Source organism: Micropterus dolomieu, linkage group LG08 (genome assembly GCF_021292245.1).
Source record: "Micropterus dolomieu isolate WLL.071019.BEF.003 ecotype Adirondacks linkage group LG08, ASM2129224v1, whole genome shotgun sequence".
Classification (NCBI taxonomy): domain Eukaryota; kingdom Metazoa; phylum Chordata; class Actinopteri; order Centrarchiformes; family Centrarchidae; genus Micropterus; species Micropterus dolomieu.
The window spans coordinates 26304114-26320411 of NC_060157.1; the positions used below are offsets into that span (position 1 = coordinate 26304114).

Below are 16298 nucleotides of genomic sequence, written 5' to 3' on the forward strand. Positions count from 1 at the left end.
ATGATCGGGTATCTTGGAAAACTATGACCTGGATGATAACCTTGACAGACATTTTGCAGATTAAACATTTGATTCTGCATATTGTGTAAGTTTATTTTTGATCCAGTACATTTTCCTGATAATACTCGTTAACTTTTACTATGATTTTGAATGCAGGACAAGTTTTAACATTGCCTCTATGACTTTGGTAAAAGGCTCTAAGTACTTCAGCTACTGTATTTAAACCCCAACTACCAGGAGGTGCATTAAAAAAAGTAGGGCTACTGAAACATAACAAATATTTAGAAAAAACACACAAAGCCGCAAAATCATGTCATAATTAAACATTAGAAACGAGCAACTTGGTTTCAAAGTAACTAAAGGCTAGTTTTAAATAATCCAACAGAGGTTTTGTATTTATTGTGACAGCTTTTTTTTCCCCAATCAAAAGGAATGATTTTCCTGTTTCCATAGAAACAGAGTAACAGAGAGGCAAAGCTGATTAACTAACAAATAAAACTGAGATTTGTTTCAATGTTTCAAATAAACTGGGTTATCAAAATGAATGATTTAGCATCAGCATATTTGGATCCTCATTGTGAGCATGTTAGCACTACAGCACAGAGCTGCTAGCTAACCATTATCTTATTAAACAGTAGACAATATTGTATAATATACGTATAACTCACAGCAGTGCTTTTTTATCTGTGTTTCCTCTTCACATTAGTTGTAATGGTTAACCTTTCTTCACAGCTGAGCAGTCATTTTGGGCATAAAATTTACTTTCTTCTGGCTGATTTCTTCTTCAGGAAGTATCTTGTCTTAATGGGCAACTCTTCATGCATGAATGCTTTAACACACCCACCTACTACTTTGAAAAAAGACAGACAGACTCAGTACATCCTCCAACATGGGCTTTATTAGGTTCAGTGTCATTTAAAACTTTACAGTAGCATTCAAGATGTACAGACCTCTGGATATGGTTGCAATCTTTAATTCTGTACTCTTTATGACCAACAAGAATGAATCAGAAACCTACATTTTTGAAAATATCCTTGTCAAGTGGCAGTCCAATAATCCTAAAGAAATCACAAATGACAATGCAAAAATGGAGTTTAAGGCCATTTGAAGGGGCGCAATTATGCTTTTTACACCAAATATAAATAATGTTTAAAAGCCATCAGTTCTGTTTTTCTTAAATATGTTACTACGCTAACAAACTATTCTAATCAGTTTAAATAACTAGCATATATATATATAGGGTCGTGCCAATGCTGTCAAACTTCCTTAATTTGTGCCTCCAACAACATTTTGCCACACAGAAATTCACATGCATGCACACACACACGCACACACGCACACACACACACGTAGGAAGGGAACTTGTTTCAGTGAGGGCCAGGGCAGCGAAGAAAAGCCTGCGAGCAGCTTCTTGGTGGGGCGCTAGAAAAATATATATACTGTACTGGAATGTATGAGAGCAGACCTTGGCTAATAAGATGCTCCGGACTCAAGCATTTAGAGGATGAGACTCATCAGTAGTCTATGCCGTTCTTTTCATTTGGGGAACTTTTTGTTCCAAGGATAACAATCAGGACTTTAGAAAGAGAAATCCATGTATGTAAATGTTTGTATGGGGATAAAAAGGAGCATCGATGAAAAGAGATGAGCCCTGCTTTAAAGATGACCCTGGCTACATAGTGATGAATGTTTCACGTGTAAATCCAGATTGTGGTTTTTTTTGTTTGTTTTACAGTCCCTTCCTTTAATGTTTCCTCTTGTGCTGAACTTTCTTTGATGAGAAAATGGCACCTGCCCGTCCTCCAGAGTTGTGTTGTGCTTTATTGCGCTGCAAACACACATGAATACAACCCAGGACATGTTGTTGTTAGCTGTACACAGTATTTGGAATAAGATCAACATTTAAGCGCAGGAAACAGGGAAGAGTACCCCCCCCCCAACCCCCAAACCGTCCCTCCCTTCCCAGTAAATTAATCGAGCTGCCAGTTGTTGGTGCGTGAAACTCCTCCGACTTCAACCTTTAAATTAAAGATGGAAAGATGTTTAGAAACAAAGACAAGTCTCCTTCTCCCTGTCTCTTGTGGACTACATGTGATTGGCAGGTGTGTACGTTGCAAGCGTGCGTGCATGCCGAGGTGTGTTTGTGTGGAGCAGCAGGTGGGCCAGCTGTAACTGACACACGTGACTAGGCGTGGTGACAGCCAAGGGGGCCGCAGAGGAAGAGGTGGAGCTGTGTGGAGAGGGAAGGAGAAGGAGAGACGGATGGAGATTTGACAGATTTGAGGTGTCTGGGGAGGACGGAGGAGGAGAGGCGTGAGTGTGAAAGCAATGCATGGATAATTTGGAGTGAGTGTGTGTGAGATAAGCTATGAAGGTTTGGGTGTCTAGTTTCACGGTCCTACAGCCAATGACAGTTGCTGATTCGCTTAAGACGGTAAACAGACACATAATGACACCTTTCTAATCAAATCTAACTCAAATCACATTCGATGCAGAACTGCACTGCCTCCTCAAAGACAGCAGCTTCATCTGTTTGCTACATAAATCTTCAAAAGGCAATGATGTTCACTCTATGTTCACATTACTGTGTCACTGACAAATGTAAATTTGGATGATTATTGAATTAGTAGTCTGATCATTGTTGCACATGATTAAGATTTTATTGCAAATCAATCACAACGGCTTTGTTTTAACCCACCTATTGAGCAGTAATAATAAACTATGCCTGAAACTAAAGTCACAGTTTCCTAGCATCCAAAGTGAAGTCTTCAAATGTCTTATTTTGTCCGACCAAAAAACCAAAACCCAAATATATAATTTAAAATTATATGACACAGGTGAAAATGGTATTTGTCGTATTTGCTTGTATATTACTCGATTCTCAAAAGTGTTGCCGTTGACTTATCGATGAATTAACTGATTGTTGCTCTATAACAATAAATTGTTTGTAACACACTATAATGTAGTTATAAACCAATATGAGGATATTTCAGGTGTATATTAATGTATTTTTTCCAACAGTTAGAAATTATAACTTAGCATCTATAAATTAAGTATGAGCCAATAATGAATGAACAACAATATAACACTGGCTGGATCATTAAATCACATATATTGAAATGTTAGTGTATATGCCAGCTGATAAGTTTGAGGTCATTTAGAAACAGTAAGGAACACTAAGGCATTTATGTCCAGGTTGTTTGCTTGTATGTGTTGAGGTATGAAAAAACTTGCTATCGGCTGATATATAGTTTCCAGATTTTGTAAACTTCCAAATATTGATATCAGTATTAGCCTAAAACATCCAGTATCAGCTGAAGTCGTTATATATTAAGTCAACCTGACATAAAGCATTTATTTAATATATTTCTTAATTATGCCTTTATTATGATTTTTATTTTTCTATTCATTTGTGTACAAATGCATCTTCTTCACTGTCCATGATAACTAAACTCTGCTTGCTGATGAAGGCCATGAGATGCCTAGAGTGAAGAATTTAACATTCCTGTGGTCAACAATCAGCCTTCATGCTCACCACGTCTTCATTAAACCTGCCTGTGTGAACAGTTAATAGATGTATGATATGACAATTTAAGGGTTTGTTCATGTGTGTAACTATCCATCATGAAATACGATTAAAACGGTGTTATCTTGTCAATCATTTATTAACGGTTATACACCAGTTAATGCTGGTGCTTAATAGGAGAACAGAATTTTTGACCAATACATTAATAAACACTTACAAATTATTAAATGATACCTGCTTTCTACCACATTATAGTGTGTTATAAACCAACCACCATCTACTGCTTATAAATGATTAAGGGGGGGTTAAAATAAAGTGTTAACTTAACACCTAGGGTTAAAAAGGATCTTTCATGCTGTTGCTGTGATCGGTGCCGCTCTATCTATTGTGTGTGTTGCTACAGTATTTGCTGCATTCCTCAGCTACTGTGTAGTAAACATGGAGGGTCTGAGCCATGGCGCCCTGCTTGTATGAACTGCAGTTACTCTGATTCTGAGAAGTTGCCACACACGGTGGTCTGGCACTCAACGGGCTGACTAAACACAAACAGGATCAAACCAAGGCCAAGTATGACCATAAAGCACACATCAGCGGCAGCAGTGGGGTTTTAATGGTTCACAAATCGAAAACAAAAACGCACCAACACACACACAAACAAGCACAGGAGTTTGTTTTCCATTAGGCTTTTAGCTTAAGACCCCCATGTTTTGTTAACTAAAATCAGTTTGACTCCTTTTTCATTTACCATTCATACAAATCAAATAAGTATGTAGAAAAGGGAAAGACAAAACCATCGGCCTGTGGAGTCATGGAAAATAATATACTGTATGTGTTGGCAATCAGGATGGCTGGCAGGACATAGGAACTACAGAAGCTGTGTAGGGGCAGGTGCTACATCCTCCCCTGCTTTCACTCTCCATATGGCACATACAAAGCTATTGTAGAGCTGTCTGTGGGGACGAGCAACAAAACAAGATGAGACACGTCGAGCGCGTCCAGTCCCAACGACACACAGACACCAGGCCGGTTTGCGTTAATTGTGAAGACTTGAATCAGTTTGAGCTTCTCAGAAAAATGGGAAACCAAAATTTGTTAAAGCTAATACATACAAACATAAAGAAAGAAAAATAATACAGGAACCAGCGGAGAAAGAACAGAAGGAACGACTGGTTCAGTGAGTGAAAGAATAACGTCTGTCACTGTACAACTACACATTTCTCACCAGCATGGAACAAGGTGAACACATGAATACGAGGAACTCTTCCTTTTTTGTTTTTCTCTCAAAAGTTCAACAACACGTGTGGATTCGTAGTCCACTCTGGGCGATGTGGGGTGGGCTGGGAGTAAACTTCAACAGCAGTTCTGACGAGACAAACGGGACCTTCATTATAACTTCGTGGTGTGTAGGTTGAGGGCAGTGAATGAGGCAGGTGGAGGTGGTCAATAAGGGACGGTTGTCAGGAGAGTTGTCGTGCATCTTCCTTCACAGGCGTTTTTGGACGATCATTGAGCCCACCACGAACCCAGTCGCCAGGGTAATCCCCGCCAGCAGCCACTTCTTGAAACTCTCCTGAGACCTCCTGCCTTCTGCCGCCGCGTCCTGCCCGAAGATTTCAGCAAAGCGCTCCTGAAAAAAAAAAAAAAAAAAGAGAGAGAGAATACAGGAAAGAAAAGGGTTAACACCGTGGTATTTGCTGCTGACTGATTACAATCTGAAAAAAACCCACATGTATGCAGACTTCCCAAAAACCCCTATTCAAAGAAAACCCCACATGCAGGTTAAGAGTCAGGTAGAATCCCTTCTGTAAAAGTCACTAGGGCTCAATAAAAGCAGACAGCATCAGATCCACCCACAGCTGGGTCTCCAAATGACTGTAGACAGAACCCACACAGTCATATTTGGAAATTTCCATCTACCGCAGCTATATTACAGATAAGGCGAGCTCACAACTAGCAAAAAGCCCCAAAAGCCACCTGCATCCATGCTGTGCACAGTAACAACAAGATAAACAAATTCAGCGTCAGGACTGGTCACTGCAAATCTTGCTTTAGTTTTTTTTCCACCAAGTCATCCCCTCCCCTCTCCGGCATCCCATCAGTTCTGCAGCAGATCCCTGTAGAACCGTTGTTGTCGACATTCTTTTCCACCGTCCTCGGCTTGCCAAGCCTACATCGCCGCCCACTGAAATCATTTCCTGGAAATGAGCTGCAGACCATGCAGTTTTAATCTCTGGCCACAGGGAGGCACCAGTCAGGCTCAAATGTCATATGCAAACACAAGTTGGATCAGCTGAGCTGGACATGGCCCACTGAGTCACCACTGATGATGCTCATGTTGTCCACGCTTTAAAAAACGGTCTGTGCTTCACCTCAGTAAACATGATTTGTGAGGCTAATGCTCCTTCTTGAGAGCAAATCATGAGCTTTTAATCCAAACAAATGTGAAAATGACTAATTCAGATGTCTGATTCTTAGTCAGAGGTGGATTCGACAGGCAGGACAGAAGGTCTTTCATACGAAGGGGGAGCGGGAGGGGTGTTCCTGGAAACACTACTAAGAAAGGAGACAGGAAGAAGAGAGTGACAGGACAGAAAAGTAACCGGTGTAACAGAAATGATGCAATGGGGAGGGGTGTTGCTGGGAACACAGTAATAAAGTAGACGATATTATTGTGGCATTAATCATGGAGTTACGGGGGCCTGGGGCCTGTTTCAGAAAGCCAAATTAACAATGTCTGAACCTAACCCTGAACTCTGAGCAGATTAACACCAAGATGGGAAACTCCTCACCCTGAGTTAACCACGTGCATTCAGCTCCAATGATATAATTCACCATTGCAACAAGTAGGCTAAATAAAGGGCAGTTTAGTCCAGCAGAGACAGAAATATTAATGTGAGCATGTGCATGATATACATCTTTAAAACAACACACTGAAGACGAGAAATCTGACTTTATATAGTTTTGTAAAAGTACGTCCCGCGTTGTACGGGCCATGGTCACAATAAAAACAAACCCCCCTACTCAAAGGGATCCGTATCAAGATTGTTTGTTTGTGTTATGATTAAAACAAATAACTATAAGCTGCTCATGTTTTTAAAACTCCCAAATATCGATACAAATCCAAAAAGCCAGCATGCGGCCTATAAACAAGAAACTGCCACTCAGCTACATTTACTGCACTTTCCCAAATTCTTTTTAGCAGCATCACAGTCATGCTCACTGGGTATGTTCAAGGTTCATTCACTTAATCTCCAATATGAGATATCTATGACTGAGGAATGTTCCATCAGTGTAACCAATCACACCATGAAAAAACACGAGATTGTTATTCATTGATCGGTGTGGCTGGGTGTATAAAGCTTCATACTGAGTCATTTCTTCTTCAAACAAGGATTATTACAGTCATTTGCAATACATATATCAGTACAGGGGACATTCTGGCGACCTGACAAGCGCAAAAAAGAAGGGTAATGCATACATTTCATTCTGAGCCGACGGTGAATCCCCAATGTCTAATATTTGAATGTGAGGGAAGAGAGCAATGGCTCATAAGCATGGTACCGGTAGTAAAGACGGTCATCTGGGAATTATCTAATATCTGGGATTTTAACTGTTCTCTCCCAACGTGAATCTCTGCAAATTGAGCTTACGTTGTTTTTTCTGAAATGAAACAGCATGTCCTTAAAGCCCTAAGGATGGGCTTTCTGGAACTGAAAACCCTGCACTGAGGGACACCCAGGGTTTACAAACTCAAGTTTTTACTTAAGCCACTTTCTGGAACAGACCCCCAGATGGACAACAGAGTGAAACAAGATCAAAAAGTAAAGGGGGGGCTCACGGGCACAAATCAGAGGTGGTTCACAGAGAGAAAGGGCTGAAGAGACGTAGAGGAATGAGGAAGCGTGCGGCGTTTCAATCCTGAGTCATTCCAGAAGTTTGAAGTCATTCTGATTTCTGTTTGACAACAAAGCTGCGGAGTCTAGTTTCTTTTACGCCCCCGTGTATCTTGCCGTCTGATGTGGTGACATCGCCGGCAGCGGACCACTTCAAATACAGACTAAAACCTGAACAATGAAACTGACTGGTACTCGGGAAACACAACAACAATGAGACTACATAGTTACAGGGTGACTTCTAATTAATATGTAATGCTGGTGTGTTTGTTTTACACTCTGATGGCTGTTGCAATATAATGCAGAATTGGGGCTTCTGAGGAAACCAATCTTGGCTTTGCGGTTACTATTTCTAAGAACGTGCAGGGTGTGAACATGGTGGTTGAAGATAACTGGAGAGATGGTGTGACGATGACCTGACATCTGTTGCGTGCGCTATCAGAATTGACTGGCAGGTCAATGTATGTGTCATCAAAACAGTACATACTGTACTACTGTATATTGGCAGGATTTACATATGTCTGTGTTTTTTATTTTAAGAGCCCCTTTTCACACTGAAGGTACGTCTAGTAATGTACATTTTTTGTTATCGTCAGCATATCCAATGAAAAGCCAAAATAAACAACAACAATCATAATAAATTTAATTAGTAACGCACTTTATATTTAAGAGTGCTTTAATAAAGTGCAACTGGCTTTCAGGGATGAAGAAAGTATCTATCTAAATTGAGCCTAATAATAAGCACCGTGTGTGTCACAGCCTTATATATTATCTTCCTCTGGGCTATAGCGCTTCATTGTTGTCCAGAAACTATTAAGAACACTGTGGTGAGATGTTCCTTCATTACCATGAACACGGGCACTGTAGTTTACATACACCGTCCTGCAGCTGGAAATAGCATCCAGCAAAAACCACAGTGCCAAGCCGTTTTTGGAAATAAGAACGGATTAGTTGGGACCAGTTTTTAGTAGGAACCAGGAAGCATGAGGCCACAGAAAAGTACGGGCAGATGGACTGTGCTACAAATAAGAAAAATGAATAGTAATGGTAGGCTTTATAGAGTGCAAGCTTAGTTATTTTAAACTGATCAATTCCCCAGAAAACAAAACGATGAAATACAGTACACAAAAGATTAAACAAAACATATAGGCACAAAATAACTTGCTAATAAAAAGAAATACACCTACGTGTTTGAGGCTACAGCTCAGATTTCATTGTGTGTTTCATTGTTTTAAAGCTGATCGGGTAAATAATACAACAAAGCCACTTGAAGCTTCTTCTGGCTGCTGTTCGTTGGTTTCAAAATTCAAAAGTTCATCACAAGGTTTTCGTTTTGAATAGAATATAAATAGCCATAAATGCAACCAAAACTGAAAGAAACAGAAGCACTAACCATATTTGTTCACTGACAAAGTTTTGTTGATACCACTGCCTAAAGCACTGCTCTTTGGATCCGAAGGGGAGTTTCTGGGCTTTAAGGGGGCGAGGCAGGTAGCTCCTTTCATTCACGATTTAGAAGATAGATAGATGACGATATACTTTATTTAATCCCGCGAGGGGAAACTCAATGTTTTCACTCCGTTATTATGTTAGTATTTTTAAACACACACATGCACAAACAGTACCCACAGCAACACACGGAGAGATGTCAGAGTGAGGGGGCTGCCACTCGGTGTGGCACCCCGAGCAGTTGGGGGTTCAGGGCCTTGCTCAAGGCCTCCTTCGGCAGTGCCCAGGAGGTGAACTGGCACCTCTCCAGCTACCAGTCCACACTCCGCAATTCTGGTCCGAGCTGGATTCAAACCTGCGACCCTCCGGTTCCCTGCCTAATCCTTTCGGACTGAACTACTGCCTCCCATTTAGCTCTACACAAAACCATCTACTGTAGAAAAACCGTGAACAGACATTCTAGAAAAGCTTTTAAACTTGTGCGTCGAGTCTATGGTCCCAGTCAATGAGTAGGAATTTGTAAATATGTAACTGAGTGCAACATAGAAGAAGGTTTGAAAGATTTACTGGAGGCCCCTCTGCCTCTCATACAAGGTTGATTCAAGGGGAGAGACGGCGAGAATTTCACCTTCAACCCATGTTACTCCTCGTCTCTTACTCCCTGGAACCGTGCGGCCTTACATACCTCGGATCCACCCTACCAAGGCCTTGTTAGTGACTCTTTACTTTACTGTCTGCTTGTGAGGAAGCTGCCAAGAAAGAGTAAATATTTGTCTTAAACCTCACCTTGACTTCCTACAGGCCTTGATACGGCACAGGAACATTTTCAGAAAAGATAAACTTCTGACACACATGGGAACATGGTCGTTAACACGTGATTCAAGGTGTGCCAAAACACACCTAAGAGAATGGGCTGAAATATGTGCTGGTGGTGACGGAGCTTCATTACTATGAAGCAGTTGGAATTTGCCACAAAAAATGATGTGTACATGATTGTACAGTACATAATGAGTCTGTTCCTTTTTAGTCTTTCTTGATAAAAAAGGCAAGGTCTGCCCACCACCCACCTCTTCCTATGAAATCTTTCCGAACAATGTAAGGAATGTGGGTGTAGAAAACAAACTGCAGCACTTGGTAGCTGTGACAAACACCTATGACAGACATGTCAAGACATGTTATTGGTCAGTGGGCAGGAATTATATTGAGACTCATGGTGAATTGATTATGTGGTAGTGCCATGGGATGCAAAGGAAAGCTCCTCAAATGCTGTAGAAAGGTTAACACTACTTGTTCAGGTTTATGCATATATTTATATCCATACTCATGTCTTAAGCCCCCGACATACTTGCTTTTTAACAATGCGTAGTCGAAGACATGCCTTGAAGACAGGCGGAACGTTCATGTGCTGAATTGCATCTTGTGGACATGTAGCGTTAATTTCTGTTGACGTGCACAACCTACACTCCAAAGGGAACGCAGGATAAACGAACGCGTAGTTAAAAGCAAGTAAGTCCGGGGATTATAAATATAAAATGGTATAGTAGCTTAAATGATTAATTATTAACTGAAGTTTCAGTTTAAAATTACTATATCAAAGACCAAGACAAACAAACAGGCTACTGAACAAAATAGGGTGGTTAAAGCAACCTCTAGCAGACAAATGTGTTTATTAGAGGATAAATCTCTCATGTCACCTGGGCTCACTGAATCAGTTTGGGCTGGCAGACAGGTTTTAGTGCAGCAGCCAGGCTCATTTGATGTAATTGGAAGATCCCACATATACCAGAGGGGAAATAAAGGCTTAAATAAAGCTGATGATATTCTATATTTTTGTTATGCTCAACAAAATCACATAAATCAAAACCCACAATGTGTTTCCCAACTTCCCTAGCCTCACAACCAAAGCCCACTGTTCTGTTCTGTCCTTCTAACAAAGTAAATCAGGTCATGGATATATACACAATCATTTTAACAAGGCTTTCTAAAAAAGCTGGGCACTCTTGTGTTTTGCAAACATTATTCACACAGTAAGAAATAGTGCATTTAATGGGGACTATTTTCAACAGCGGATGAATCCACATTTGGTGCTCTAGTGAGTATTTCTGGCAGCACGGTGTGTGTTAGTTAAATTAATCTACAGTGTGTGTGCTCATAGTGATGAAGCAAAATGTCATCCAATGCAGCAGTGAGGCTCGCTGATGGTTTGATTTTCCCATGTTTTAATGGGATTTGCTGACCATAACAAAAACAGAATATCACCAGTCTTATCCTTGAAACTTGTGACAGACACTGCTTTAAAGTGAAAATATGATAGCCAGGGTCAATAATGTCCAAAGCAGGGCTGCTTTTCTTACATACAATGAGGTTGCAACATCTTAGAGGGAAAGGAGCATTTTAACGATCATTAGTGAAATAGAAAAATGCGCCAGGTTTGTTCTACTTGACCTTTATGTTCACATTATTCTTATTTATGTTTAATATAGCTTTCTTTTTTGTCTGCTTTGAAGTCAAGCGGTGTAGATGATCTTTAAATTTATCTCTCTCTCCCTCTCTCTCTCTCTCACACAAGTTGCACACCTCTGGAGCAACTAGGGGTTAAGTGTCTTGCTCAGGGTGTCTCACAATAGATTCAAACCCAGGTCTCTCACACCAAAGGCATGCGTCTTATCCACTGCTCCATCACCGTCCCACTCTGGCTTTGATCTATGTATCCAGAGACAGGACCTTTATGCACTCTTTTGAAAAGTTGGTCACAGGTTAATAACACGAGACGCCATACACAAACACAGACACACACACCACATTCATGCTCAACTCTCTGAGCTTTGCCCTCAACATCATCAGTTCTGCTTGTGCTTCTTTGTTCCACATTCTGGTGCACGTAATTCAAAATATAATTTAAATAATAAAGAAAGTTACGGTTCTGAGCTGTTATTTCATTACCTCTCTGCCTATAAACTTCATTTCCTCACTTGGAATCAGTTTCAGTATACCATCAACAGAACGCCTGAGGGAGTCCTGTTTTATTTTTTTTTTTTTAACCAGCATTACCAGTCAGCTCACTATGCACATGTCAAGGCAGCATTGTTGGGTTGATCTGCTCAATCTCCTCTAGTCCCACCTGGCAGGTAAACCCAGTCTTTATCTACTTTCCCTTTCACACGGTCACGCCTTTATTTCTTTATCTCTGCTCCCAGAGGAAATCCGGTGCTAGGCAGCGGCCTGCAGAGCGCTTTCAGGCCTTGTCTGTTTTTTTCTGCTTTTCTATGTCTTTAACTTTCTCTTTCTTCGTTAGCCGGGGAGAAGAGAAAAAAAAAGGATGAGTGAGGGATTAGCTCATGAAAGCAAAAGGTTGGATGTAAGAGAGAAAAAGGCAGAGAAACAGTGAAGGGGCACCGGGAACGAGATTCTGCAGTTGGTTACCACGGCTACCGGAAAGCTGCAGATTGGCGAGTGAGACGTATGAGTGTGTGTCTGGGCCTGTGGGTCCATCTCTGTGGCTGACAAATGACCCAATACTACATGTGGAGAAAGGAGCATTTTAACGATCATTAGCAGCAGCTTCCCATTCATCAGCTCCGACTGGTCGGTTGCTCCCGTGTTGCACCATAACAAGCTGCAACACTCAAATACCCTGATTGTGAAACCTCCTGACCACAACACAGACACACACACACCAGACGTTGATTAACACCTCGCATCCTTTTCCTTTACGGCAAAATGGGGCTGGAGATGAATTGAAATTCAATAACTTCCAGACACTTTGAAAAAGCACACCACGTTAACGTTAGCAATTGTATGTGCAACCGTGATGTCAAGCTGAATACTGATGTGAGAAGATAATGGAAAACCTGTTTGTCTCTGTAAGCATTTCAGGAAATTAAAAATGGCCAAAAGTTGACACCACAAAAACTATTTTCAGTGATAATCAGTCAGTAGTTGACTATTTTACATTTTGCATTCTCGGTTGTTTTTCCTCACATTAAGGTTATGCCTTGTGACATGGTAGGTGACCGATTAGCATTATCCATAAAAGTCTGACTGCATGGGTCTTTTCTTTGCCATAAAAATAGCTACCGCTATCAATATTTATAAATCTAAATAGTGCAAATTACACAATTGTTGTTACAAATGTGGGTATGCTATTTGTCATTTTAAAAGGTAGTTCCGGGAACGGTGGCTTGCGTTCGCTCCTGATATTTCAAGGCAGGATTTGTTTTTTTCCGTGCATAGCATAACCAACTGTTTATATATATATAAAAAAGACAGTGAATTTAAGGTGTAGACAAAAATGTAGAAAGTTACTGAAATAAGATGTTTGTTACGACTTTGCCTTCTGTTAATCTTATTAGAACTGAAGTTTATATACAGCATATCTACAGATGTGGGACAAATGAAAAGAATACCCAGCATGAAGTTTCTCAGTATGGAGACGGGCCCCCATGAGCCTCCAGAACAGCTTCAGTGCTCCTGGCCAAGTCTGTGAAACTCTATTACAAGATATCCCTTCATTTGTATATACACAACCTTTATTTAAGCAGGTAGTTGTACTGAGATCCAGTAAGACCTGAGAACAGCAGATAGAAAGAAACAAACATAGCCAGATATAACAAAAGGACATACAGCACCAGAGACCGTCACAGACATCACTAAATACATCTGAAGTTTAAAGTTGCAGACTGCCTTGTGAAGTTCTGATATATATCACTTGTTTAAAGCTCAGCTGTACATGTAAGCACAACTCTCCCGAACCCCAGGGCAGCCCGGTAGCTCACCCAGGTAGATTGTGAGAGTTCGTCTGTCTCTGTGTGCAATATCTGATTTAGACAGTTCGCTTTCAACAGACAAGGACCGCTTTCTAGCAACCCGCAGAGCACATGATGTTCAGGCCACAAGCGCTGGCTCGAGGCTGGTTGGGGATGGTGGTGTGATAACACTGTGCTGACACTAGAAAAGAAGGTCTCATTCACAAGCAGAAATGAATCCAGAGGGTTGTGGAAAGTTCTCTCCTGTGATAGGAAGCTGACAAAGGCTCTTCCCCTTGGTTTCACACGTGCAAAATTCCCTCTGAATAGCAATGACTTGACAAAAACTATCTAGATCAACCAGCTTTGAACCAGTCCCATCCAGAGAGAGGGGACTAATGAGCAGAGGGGGTAAAGTGGAAAGTTACTGGAATTGTAGAAAGTCATACTCTGTGGGGGTAGGGAGGGGGCACAACTGGGCAACGTGGGAAAGAGACAAACAAATCAATAAAGGCGGCATTTTTCTATGATAACAAAGATGTAGAAAAGGGTTTTAAAAACTATTTAAGTTGGGAATCCCCAGTTCTGTCACACCAAACCGAAAACCTGTGACTCTACAAAACTACCATGACCATATTTTGAATACCATATGCCTGTGTTATGAATGGCATATCTGTTATCTGTGTGAGTGAATGAGTCACGACGAAGGCCACATCCGCACAGTCAATGAACAGCCAGAAAGGATTTCAAGGAAAGGGTCTGTGCTTTCCGTTTCTTTTCCTGACTTCATCTAAGGCAGACTAACTAGTAGCAACTGACAACTTTTTACTATAGACAAAACATCAAGTCTATTTCCACGCCTTTGAGAGGCTGACGACAGTATTACAGAAAAGCAGTTCTTAAGAATTCTCTCCCTTTGTTCAACCCTTGTGAGCGATGGCTTTGTTACACTGATTCACAGAAACTTTCACAATACCCTAAACGATATGGATTAGAAACCCAAAATTGAAAAGGCAAAAAGGATCTGAACACATGGGGTGAGATAGGAAAAGAGGATCATAGTTCAAGGGTTCACAAAAAGCCATTCAACCAAAGAGAGTCACAAGGAGAAGAAGCTGGCTCTTTAAAACACTTACAAATGTCATGTGTCCCAACTGTAGCTGAGCAACACTTCATGCAAGTTGCAACACTTGGGATGTGTGCACGCGAACACCTCATGGGCTTGCGCACACACGCACGCACGTACCCTGCGGTGTCCTTGGGCCTAGATTACAGCGTGGAACACAACACGTCATGTGTTTTTGTTTACTTACTGTTGGAGCCATGTGACTGGTGAAATACTGTTTAGAAAGCGACACAGAGAGGTGTCATGATGTTCTGGCTGGTGAAACAAGATGATGTCATATATGAAGAGAGTGCGTATCAAGTTCCGAGTTCAGTGAGTCAGTGTGAAATGTGTGCCCTCTGCCTTACATTGTGAGAAACAGTCCATGACCGGATCACAGGATTATAGTGACTTGGCAAGATGAAAAGAAACTGCAGCTTAATTTCCAAGGTTCAGATAAACCACTGGAGGAAAAACAGCCTCACTGTAAAAACTTGAATGTTATACTGAGAGATAAATTAAATCATATCGTCCACACTTTAACACTAACAATCATATTAATGGCCTTCCTAAAGAGTAAACATTTTAATGCTTTTTTTTTGTATATAATGTTCCCACATTTCACAGTGGTTGTCAGACTGAAAACCAAGCATTTAACTCTCTGTAGGTCTTTGCAATCAAATTGTGCCATGGCATCTATCTGGACAAAGAAACCAGTTCTAAAGCTTTGAATGTCCACTGGAGCACAGTCCATTATTGTGAAAAGGATGATGTTTGCACCAAGTCTCTTTATAGAGCTAGACGTCTGGCCAAACTGAGGTAAGAGGCAAGAAGAGGCTTCGGTCTGGGTGATAACCAGGAACCAAGCGGCCACTATGACAGAGCTTCCAAACTACTCTGTAGAGTGGCCTTTATGATAAGGTGGATAGACTCCCTTCTGAATGAAAAGCATGTGACCGCACCCTTGGTGTTTACCTGAAAGCCACTTAAAGGACTTTGACAGCAGGATGAATTATTCTCTGGTCTGATGAGACAAAGAATAGGAACGGCGAAGCATGCCATTCCTGATCAAGCCGCATCACAGGAAGTTGGGATTAGGAGACTGGTCAGAATGAATGGAGAAGTCCTTCAAGAAAACCTGCTTCAGATATACGACTTCAGACTAGGAAGAATGCTCACCTCCAGCATGACCTGAGGAGAGACCTGAAGATGGCGATTTACAGACACTCCCCATCCAGTCTGACTGAGCTTCAGATAACCTGCCTTGAAGAATGGGATCAACTGGCAGAGGCATAAAGCTTCTTCAACAAGTAACTGAATAAAGGCTTTGTCATTATTGGATGAACAACCAGTGTTGCTGGAACCACAAGGCTTTCAGACAGAAAACAGCATAAGGTTTTTTTTGTTTTTTTTTACTGGCGCCTCCTGCATTTGCAACCCCACTATCTCAACACAGTGGTCTCATTGAAATGAATGAGCGGGCCCCTTTTTACGCAGTGCTTATGTCAGTCTCAACACAGCCTAAGTTTGGTTTAGTATCATAATAAAAAAATAATGATCTCACAGTTCAAACGCAGCAT

General features: G+C 41.1%; 1 protein-coding gene across 9 annotated transcripts in view; it reads right to left on the minus strand.

The window, feature by feature from the left end:
* Positions 1-880: 880 nt before the first annotated feature.
* Positions 881-16298, minus strand: part of bcl2l1 (BCL2 like 1) — a 31980-nt gene continuing 16562 nt past the window's right edge. For all 9 annotated transcript variants that reach the window (XM_046056265.1, XM_046056257.1, XM_046056258.1 and 6 more), the window contains one exon: positions 881-5153. In XM_046056265.1, coding sequence (XP_045912221.1) covers positions 5010-5153 — 144 coding nt within the window. In that variant the 3' untranslated portion in view covers positions 881-5009. The remainder of the gene's footprint in view (positions 5154-16298) is intronic.